This window comes from Sapajus apella, unplaced genomic scaffold, assembly GCF_009761245.1.
Source record: "Sapajus apella isolate SASKATOON/1434 unplaced genomic scaffold, GSC_monkey_1.0 scaffold33, whole genome shotgun sequence".
NCBI lineage: Eukaryota > Metazoa > Chordata > Mammalia > Primates > Cebidae > Sapajus > Sapajus apella.
In genome coordinates this window covers 6,469,272-6,479,454 of record NW_022436973.1, presented here as the reverse complement: position 1 = coordinate 6,479,454, position 10,183 = coordinate 6,469,272, and the positions used below count along the sequence as shown (strand labels likewise).

At 51.7% G+C, this 10,183-nt stretch overlaps 2 protein-coding genes across 5 annotated transcripts in view; one reads left to right on the top strand and one right to left on the bottom strand.

The window, feature by feature from the left end:
* Positions 1–661: 661 nt before the first annotated feature.
* Positions 662–10,183, top strand: part of TLDC2 (TBC/LysM-associated domain containing 2) — a 33,434-nt gene continuing 23,912 nt past the window's right edge. For 2 of the 4 annotated variants that reach the window (XM_032295021.1, XM_032295019.1), the window contains exons 1-5: positions 662–737; positions 3,700–3,781; positions 5,476–5,634; positions 6,610–6,762; positions 8,141–8,236. In XM_032295021.1, coding sequence (XP_032150912.1) covers positions 3,749–3,781; positions 5,476–5,634; positions 6,610–6,762; positions 8,141–8,236 — 441 coding nt within the window. In that variant the 5' untranslated portion in view covers positions 662–737; positions 3,700–3,748. The remainder of the gene's footprint in view (positions 738–3,699; positions 3,782–5,475; positions 5,635–6,609; positions 6,763–8,140; positions 8,237–10,183) is intronic. The other 2 variants (XM_032295020.1, XM_032295022.1) reach the window with 2 other exon arrangements.
* The window catches only part of SAMHD1 (SAM and HD domain containing deoxynucleoside triphosphate triphosphohydrolase 1), a 69,628-nt gene continuing 69,298 nt past the window's right edge, over positions 9,854–10,183 (bottom strand). Inside the window, exon 18 of the transcript XR_004274079.1 lies at positions 9,854–9,871. The gene's annotated coding sequence lies outside the window, so the exon portion shown is untranslated. The remainder of the gene's footprint in view (positions 9,872–10,183) is intronic.

Here is a 10,183-nt window from a genome sequence, read left to right as displayed (position 1 = left end):
TATTTTTGAGACAGGGTCTCACTGTGTCACCCAGGCTGGAGTGCAGTGATGTGACATTGGCTCTCTGCAGCCTCAATTTTCCCAGGCTCAGGCGATCCTCCCACCTCAGCCTCCTGAGTAGCTGGGCCTACAGGCATGTGCCACCACACCCGACTAATTTTTGTATTTTTTTTGTAGAGATGGGGTTTCACCATGTTGCCCAGGCTGGTCTCAAACCCCTGGGCTCAAGCGATCCTCCCACCTGGGCCTCCCCCAATCCTAGGATTACAGGTGTGAGCCACCACAGATTTGGTGGCTCACACCTGTAATCGGCCATATTGCAGATTTTAACCTTAAGGGTTATGAGGAAACTTTTCTGAATGGAAGTTTCCATATCTATAGTCCGAGGGTTATAAGGTCTTCAGTGGTGGGCATCAAGCACCAGGACCTGCCGTCTGGCAGCTGTTGTGAGAGGCTTCAGGAGAGCCAAAGTGCCTGGTATCCTCACCTCTTTGGGCTGTTGGGGGCAGAGCTGGGGGCCAGGGGGATGACAAGGTCTTGTTTGTGTGTGTTTCTGGCATTTGAGTTTCTGATGTGTCATAATCACTGCCAGGCCTTCTGAGCTGGAACTAGAGTGGGCACAGGGCCAGGCTTGCCACCCTCTGGGCAGATATAAGAGCCAAGGCTGGGGCGGAGGGGCCAGTCACCTGCCCAGGGACCAGAGATCAAAGCCACAGCTGCCGCAGACAGACCACCAGGTGGGCAGGGTCAGTACCAGGTGCGGCCCCCTCTCTGGGGATCAGGGAGATACACTGAGGGCACAGTAAGTACATCCTTCACGGCTCCCCCCTTTCCCTTCTCCCTCTGAACTCCCTGCAACTGACCAAGTGACTGCCTGTCCCAGAGGCACCCAGGTGGAGGCTGAGAGGCCACTTGTCAGGGATTTGAGCCCTAGACTCTCAAAGACTCAGTGTGGGGGGGATTGTAGTAAGTACTGCCGCTCACCCAGCACCCACAAACACAAGGTACTGTGGGGTTATCTCACCAAACTGAGGTCAGGAGGTCGGATGCCTGGCTTAGCACTCTAGCTCTCTAGGCATTATCTTCATTTACTCTTATGGCAGCCCTGATGTAGATGTAGATATTAATATTTACAAGTGAAGTGACTGAAGAACAGAGATGTTAAGTAATTTGCCCAAAGCCACACAGCTAAGTCAGTGGCAAGACCAGGATACAAACTCCCTGACTCCAGATCTTTTCCTCTTAACCACGGTACTACATGGTCATGTGACTGATGAGTCTCTTCCCTCTTCTGAATGGCAGTTTCCTTATCTATATATAGTCCAAGGGTTATAAGGTTTGATGACCAGAAAGATATGACCTTGAGCTTCCCTAAAAGTCCTTGGACATGGGTCAACTTTAAGCACCTAGGAAACCTGGTTGGAAACACTTATCAAGAGCTATGTGTATGGTCTTTGGCCCAGCATTCAACTTTTGAAATTTATCATAAAGGATACAATCCGAGTTATGAACAACGTTCATTGCCGTTTTGCTAACAGAGAAAATTAGAAGTAAACAAAATGTCCAACAGCAGGGGGAATAAATTACCAACGTCCTGAGAGGAGATAATATGCGGCCACTGGAGGAATCACACACCAAGAGTGTAGGGTGTCTTGGAGAATTCTCGATAGTTGTTAGTAGGAAAACAACTTTATAAAACTGTGCGGTCACCCAGGCACCATGGCTCGCGCCTGTAATCCCAGCACTTTGGGAGGCCAAGGAGGGCGCACTATCTGAGGTCAGGAGTTCGAGACCAGCCTGACCAACGTGGCAAAACCCTGTCTCGACTAAAAATACAAAAATTAGCCAGGCGTCTTGGGGCACACCTCTAATCCCAGCTATTTGGGAGGCTGAGACAGAAGAATCGCTTAAACCCAGGAGGCAGAAGTTGCAGTGAGCCGAGATCACGCCACTGTACTCCAGCCTGGGTGACAGAGCAAGATGCTGTCTCAAAAAACAAAAAACAAAAAAACTGTGTGGTCAATATGGTATGAACAGATAGTATGGCCCTTTGCAAACGTGTATTCATGTGTCTATGTGAAATAAATACAAAAGACTGGGAAATACACTTTGGGGGGATGAGAATGTATGTGTGAGAGATGGAATTGTGAATATTCTTGTATTCTTTTTTTTTTTTTTTTTTTTTATGTGAGATGGAGTTTCGCTCTTGTTACCCAGGCTGGAGTGCAATGGCGCGATCTCGGCTCACCGCAACCTCCGTCTCCTGGGTTCAGGCAATTCTCCTGCCTCAGCCTCCTGAGTAGCTGGGATTACAGGCACGCGCCACCATGCCCAGCTAATTTTTTTGTAGTTTTAGTAGAGACGGGGTTTCACCATGTTGACCAGGATGGTCTTGATCTCTTGACCTTGTGATCCACCCGCCTCGGCCTCCCAAAGTGCTGGGATTACAGGCTTGAGCCACCGCGCCCGGCCTTATTCTTGTATTCTTATTCTTTTCCGGTTTCTCAAATTTTCTACAATATCTAAGTATCACTTACTTTTTTTTTTTTTTTTTTTTTTTTTGAGACAGGGTCTCATTCTCTTGCCCAGACTGGAGTGCAGTGATGCGATCTTGACTCACCACAACCTCCGCCTCCCAGGCTCAAGTGATTCTCCTGCCTCAGCCTCCTTAGTGGCTGGGATTACAGGTGCACACCACTACTGCCCAGCTAATTTTTGTATTTTTAGTAGAGACGAGTTTCACCATGTTGGCCAGGCTGTTCTCAAACTCCTGACCTCGGATGATCCAACTGCCTCGGCCTCCCAAAGTGCTGGGATAACAGGTGTGAGCCACTGCACCCAGCCAATTTTTTAATTAGGAAAAAAAAAAGCGTTTAAAATAATCTTTTCTTTTCTTTTTTTGACACAGGGTCTCACTCTGTTGCCCAGGCTAGAGTGCAGGGGTGAGATCTTGGCTCACTGCAGTCACCTCCTCTCAGGCTCAGGTGATCCTCCCATGTCAGTCTCCCAAGTAGTTGGACTAGAGGTGCGTGACACCATGACCAGCTAATTTTTGTATTTTTTGTAGAGACAGGGTTTCACCATGTTGCCCAGGCTGGTCTCAAATTCCTGGACTTGAGTGATCTGCCTGCCTCGGCCTCCCAAAGTGCTGGGATTACCAGCGTGAGCCACCGCATCTGGCCATATCTGTTCTTTCGCACTAGGCATGCCCCCTTCTAGCTTCTATTCTAATGCACTCATCAGTTTGGAGAGGGAAGTGAATAGCAGACTGTCAGTCCTTCGAAGGCTTTGAGATTATCTGGTTCAACATGTTACATGTTATGCATGGGGAAACTGAAGCTCAGGGTACAAATGGGCTTATCCAAGGTAATACGGGGAACTAGAGGCTCCAGACCTCCACCCTGGGCCTTAGGCATCTGCCCTGTGGGCCACAGCCCCCAGGCCAGGCTGCCAGAAGGGCAAGAAGGTGGAAGGGAATTGCAACTAGAATTTATGGTGTATGATTAACATGTTAGATACTAACTGGAAATGAGGCCTTGAATGCCAAGTTACTCACAGACCCACCCAGCAGCTTGGCCTGGGAGTGACAGGTGAGAGGGAGCAAAGGGCAGCTGGGTGGGCATGGAGCTAGCTGGGTGTGCCCCAGGCCTCTCCTTCTCATCTGTAGGCCTCACCTATCAGGGCTTCCTTTCTGGGCAGGGCTGAGGATTCACTCACTGCCCATGGCCGGCCGGGCAGGGACAGGAGAATGAGAGGCCTCCGCTGGCGGTACACTCGGCTGGTAAGGGCTCCAACTCTGGCTGTGGTGCAGGTTGGGAGGTGGAAGGAGGTGAGGCCTCTGGCAGGGTGGGGCCTCGGCTAGGGTTGGATGCAGGCAGTGACTTGTTCCCCTCTCAAGTCTTCCCCGGCAGGCCTGGGATTTGGAGCAAGGACTGACTCAGGAACCTGGGATCTTAAACCCTGTGCTCCAAGGTCCTGAGGCCTTGAAGGTGGACAGACCAATGTCTCTGTCCCTTCCTCCCTGGAGTGGGTGCTGGATGGAGTGTTGTCCAGAGCCACACACAGCTAGACCCTGCCTCAGGCCTGAGCCTGGAGAACAGAGGAGGGCAGGAGAGGGGGTCCTGTCCATCGCTCAGTCCCTGAGAGGTCTCTTTTTCCTGTGAAAGGCCTGCAAGGTCATTGTGTGGAGACACATGCACGTGCGCACACACACACACGCAAACACGCATACATACAACACACACATACACATGCAAACACACACACATATAACATACTCAAACACATACACACACACTCAAATACACACACACTTGAAAACACATGCATACTCAAATGCACTCAAACACACATACACTTTCAAACACACACACATATTCAAACACACTCAAACACATTCGTACAGAGTGGAAGCTCAAGTGAATGAATGAATGAATGAATGAGTGAATGACTAATGATGCCTGCTTGACACATATTTATACCATCCCAACTCACACAAACACATTGATATGTAAACATACATATTTACACTCAATACCTTCTCACATCGATTTGCCTACACAACTGTATTTTAAGCCAACACACAATTCACATGAGCAAACACATTTTACATGAACCTACATATATGATCTCACATATGACTGTACCCGCCATTTCACTGGCTTAATGGGGAAGCCTTCGGGCTTCATTTTCTTCCTTTGTAAAATGCTGATAAGAAGAAATACACAGAAGTCCAGGTGTGGTGGCCCACACGTGTAATCCCATCACTTTGGGAGGCTGAGGTTGGTGGATCACCTGAGGTCAGGAGTTCCAGGCCAGCCTGGCCAACATGGGGAAACCCTGTCTACTAAAAATACAAAAATTAGCCGGGCATGGTGGTGGGAGCCTGTAATCTCAGCTACTGGGGAAGCTGAGACAAGAGAATCGCTTGAACCTGGGAGCTGGAGGTCACAGTGAGCCAAGATTGCACCACTGCACTCCAGCCTGGGCGACAGAGCAAGACCCTGCCTCAAAAATACAAAGAGATCACAGACAGTGCACACTGAACACAGGCCTGGGCATGGGCGGGTTTTTGTTGTTGTCATTATTTAATGCACAACACACACAATTGAAGCTCCCAGGGCTGGGCCACCACCTGCTTTCTCTTCTGCTCCCAAGCTTAGAATTTGATCCCTGTCACCCTCCCAGGATCCAGAGCAAACAGGCCGACAAACCCCAGGGCCCACGGTTCCATCCAAGCCTCGTGGGGACTCTGCTCCTGGCTTTGGCCTGCAGGGGCCAGGGAGGAAGCAGGCCAGAGGCAGGGCGGCATCCTGTCTGCTGTGGGAACCCCCAGCTACCCTGGGCTGGGCCGGGGGTTACCGGCGCCAGAGCAGGGAGCGATGGGATGGCCTGTGGAGGCTCTCGGGCTCAGGAGATGGTGGAAGCTGCGACCTCCTGTCCCTGGACCCACGAGGCCTCTTTGTGTTTTCACAGCCCAGCCAGGCGGAGGACACCCTGTCTGGGGAGGAGGGTAAGGAAGAGGAGGAGGAGGAGGCGGCGGCAGCTCCAGCCTCAGCTGCTACTCCTGAGGATCCCACGATGCCCCAGCTGACAGAAGCCAGCCAGGTTCTGAGTGCTTCAGAGATTAGGCAGGTCTGGGCATTGCCCACGGCACAAGAATTTCAGCCCTAAACCTAAGGGTCTCACCCCCTGCCCTATACCAGCTACGCCCAGGGGCACCTAGAGTCACTCTTGCTCTGCTCCCATCTTGCGTTACCTCCGGCAAATTGCTTCTTCCCTCTGGGCTTTGCTTTGCTTTCCTTTCCTTCCGTGTAAAATCATGCAGTGTTGCTAGCACCTCCCTCTTCACTGGGCCAGGAGGTTAAGGAGGTAAAGAAAGAGGTTAGTCCAGGCAAGGTGGCTCACGCTTGAATCCCAACATTTTGGGAGGCCAAGGCAGGAGGATCGCTTGAGGCCAGGAGTTAGAGACCAGCCTGGCCAACATGGCAAAACCCTGTCTACTAAAAACACAAAAATTAGCCAGGTACGGGGGTGCGCACCTGTAGTCTCAGCTACTCAGGAGGCTGAGGCGTGAGACTCACTTGAACCCAGGGGGTGGAGGTTGCAGTGAGCTGAGATCATGTCATTACTCCAGCCTGGATGACAGAGTGAGACTGTCTCAAAAGAAAAAAAGGAAAGAGACTAATTCCTACATAGAAGCAGCCCTTGGGAACTGAGGCAAAGCTGGGGAGAGATGGGAGGAAGAGACGGAGGCTCAGGAGGAAGGGTTCAGCATCTTTCCTCTTCTCTGGCCTCTGTAGGGCAGAGTGACCAAGCAGAGTGTCCTGAGAGACTCCTGGGTTCGAATCCTGGCTCTGCCATTCACTACCCATGTGGGCTTTGGGCTAGTTGCTCCACCTCCCAGAGCTTCTGTTTCCTCATCTGTAACATGGGAATAACAACCCCTATCTCCGAGGGCTATTGCTTATGGCATGAAAGTCCCTGGAAACAGCTCTATCGCCTGTAAAGCACTGTGCTGGATGCATGATGGCTGTCCAAGCCCACCCCCAGGACATGGCAGGACGGCTCGAGGAGAACTCCTTCACTCACCTCCAGCCCTGTCCCCAGCTCAGCTGTCACTTCCCACCAAGAGTCACCGGCCATCCCTGGAGTTTGGTCTTCTGCACGTCAAGGGACGGTTTCAGCCTGCAGAGCCTGTACCGGCGGATGGAGGACTGCAGTGGGCCAGTGCTGCTCGTGCTCAGGGACCAGGACAGGCAGGTGAGCTGGGCAGAGGTGCCTCCCAAGCCTCTGGGGACACCCCCCTAGGTGCCTGAGGGCCTTGCCCCAGGGCAGCTCAGGGATGAGCAGGCAGAGTGCCTAAGTCACCTATAATGGACACTGATGATAGCAATGAGACCTGGCCACTCAGAGCCATTCCCCATTTATGCATTCAACACATCTACACGAGGCGCCTTCTGCGTGCCAGGTGACAGGTGGGATAGAGCAGAATCAACCCAGAAGCGGCCCCAGCTCTCTCAGAGCTAATGGTCTAACAGTGGGAAGGGTCAGACAGAAAGCAAATAATCATTTGACTGTAAAACTGCATCTTCATCCTCAGAAGCAGAAGAAACTATGGGGCTCACACCTGTAATCCCAGCACCCTGGGAGGCTGAGGCAGGAGGATTGCTTGAGTCCAGGAGTTCAAAACCAGCGTGGGCAACGTAGCCAGATGCTATCTCTACAAAACAACAACAACAACAAAATTAGGTGTGGTGGTGTATGCCTAGAGTCCCAGCAACTGGGGCCGAGGGTCTTGCAGGGAGCCTGAGGCAGGAGGATCACTTGAGCCTGCAAGGTTGAGGCTGCAGTGAGCCATGATCACACCACTGCACTCCAGCATGAGGGACAGAGTGAGACCCTGTCAAGAAAAAAAAAAAGAAAAAAAGATATACACTGGCATTAAACTGATGTCAGAAGGAAACACACCAAAATATTAAAGTAGTTATCCTGGGGAAGAGGAGAGAGATTGGGAGATAGCTTTACTTCTTTTCTTTTGCTTGTCTATTAACTTCTACTTTCTGTATGATTACTTGTATAGAATAAATACACACACACACACACACACATATTTTTAAACAGAGTCTCACTTTGCCTCTCAGATTGGAGTGTAGTGGCACAATCTTGGCTCACTGCAACCTCCACCTCCCAGATTCAAGCGATTCTCCTGCCTCAGCCTCCTAAGTAGCTGGGATTACAGGTACCTGCCACCACATCAGGCTAATTTTTGTATGCTTAGTAGAGACAGGTTTCACTATGTTGGCCAGGTTGGTCTCCATCTCCTGACCTCAGCCTCCCAAAGTGCTGGGATTACAGGCGTGAGCCACCGCACTCAGCCTAGAATAAGTATATTTGAGAAAAAGAAGGGCCCTGACTGCCCAGAGGAGGAGCCACCAGGAGCTCTTCCTTGGGGAGCGTTAAGGGAAGGATGCATAAGGATTCCTGCTCATGGGTGTGCAGCCCCCATGCCCCAGCTCTGCCCCAGCTTCCCAGGTGCCCTCTAGGAAGGCAGATCCCATGTTACTAAATCTGGAGAATGGGGGTTGCCAGAGGACCCCCAGCTCCCTCCCAGCTGCAGACTGCAACTTCCACTTTCCAGATATTTGGAGCCTTCTCCTCCTCGGCTCTCCGACTCAGCAAAGGCTTCTATGGCACCGGCGAGACATTCCTCTTCTCCTTCTCTCCACAGCTGAAGGTGATGTTCCAACCTTCCATGGGGGGAGTGGGGTGTGTGGCAAGACAAAGCTCCTGGGGTCCCAGTGGCCCCCAGCTCCATCCTCCATGATGGGCTGCCTGGTGTGCCACCATCTTTCCAAAGGGGGAATGAGCAGGGCAGGGGTGGGCAGAGCATCCCCCTTGACCTGCCCATGCTGCATTTAAAACATGCTTGGTGGGTCTCTGGGAACCGCTGACTGGCTGACAGGAGGGAGGACAGCAGTTGCCAGGCATAGGCTGGGAAGACAAGATGGTCCAAGGTAGACCTGAGGGCATGGTGGCAGCATGACGAAGGAGGACTCAGCCAGAGGCTTCTTAGGAAGTATGGAGGCTGAGCACCGTGGCTCAGGCCTGCGTTGGAGGTCAATGCAGGTGGGTCGTTTGAGGCCAGGATTTTAAGACCAACCTCGGCAACACAGGGAGACCCCACCTCTACAAGAAATACAAAAATTAGCTGGATATGGTGGAGCACACCTATGGTCCCAACAACATAGCCAGATGCTATCTTGAGAGGTTGTGGGGGGAGGATCGTTTAAACTTAGGAGGTTGAGGCTGTGGTGAGCTGTGATCGCACCACTACATTCCAGACTGGGTGACAGAGCAAGACCCTGTCTCCAAAAAAAAAAAAAAAAAAAAAAGAATAAATATGGGGTGAGGTCATTGCTGGAGGAGGGCGAAGGAGGGAATATCACAGTCATCACAGGTGTGGGAAGGGAGGGAAGCAGGGAAACCTGCTGGAAAACACAGGAGCAGCAGAAGCGGTGTTGTGAGGTCAGGGTGCTGCCATTCGGTGCTTGCTTCTTTCTTCAGCAGCATCGGCTGCTCGGCGCAGTCCTGCAGAGTGGGGGCAGCAGAGATTGGACTGCAGAGAGCGGGCCACCAGGGTTGGGATTTTGCCAAACGGGTTTAACAGTGGCAGGGAACCAGTAAGTTGAAGGGAGTGAAAATACAATATGGGCCATAGAACTGAGACTGGACACGGAGGGGAGGGAAGCCAGGGCGCTGAGGAGCACCCGGGCAATGGTGGACTCAGGACGTGAGAGATCTCCTTGACGTCAAAGACTTGGGACAGCGACAGCAGCTGAACAATGTGTTGGAAGACAGGAGAGAAGGACATTTGAAATAGGCTGTGGAGGAGCCGCCTGCCATCCCTGGTGAGGACAAATTCTCAGGTGTGACCACAAAAGACAGTGGTGGAAACCCACTCTGGGGGAGGCCCTGGATGGGTCCACACAGATGGTGAAGTTCACCAGGGAGCTGGGAAGGGTCCGGGGTGGTGAGTCAGAGCTCAAGTTTCTAATTAACGATGAGTGGAAGAGTGACAGGCACAAGGTGACTGGTACAGTCAGGTGGCACAAGCTGCCAAGGAGCCGGGTGAGAATCACAGTCCCAAACGCCTTCCAAAGACTTCCTGCCTCTGGGCTATTTATCAACTGAAGCTATTGGGCAGTACTTGCTGGGCACAGAGCATATTATTTTTACTACTAATAAAAATGGCCAGGCCAAGCACTGTGGCTCATGTCTATAATCCCAGCACTTAGGGAGGCAGAGGCAGGAGGATCTCTTGAGTCCAGGAGTTCAAGACGAGTCTGGGCAACAGAGTGAGATGCTGTCTCTAAAAAAAAAAAATTTTTTAAATTGTTCAGTGGATGAACTCATTCCAGGTGTTTTGCTATTAGAGAGCTGTCCAATGCACAGACTAAGATTCATTCAGCCGGGCGCGGTGGCTCAAGCCTGTAATCCCAGCACTTTGGGAGGCCGAGATGGGTGGATCACGAGGTCAAGAGATCGAGACCATCCTGGTCAACATGGTGAAACCCCGTCTCTACTAAAAATACAAAAAATTAGCTGGGCATGGTGGCGGGTGCCTGTAATCCCAGCTACTCAGGAGGCTGAGGCAGGAGAATTGCCTGAACCCAGGAGGCGG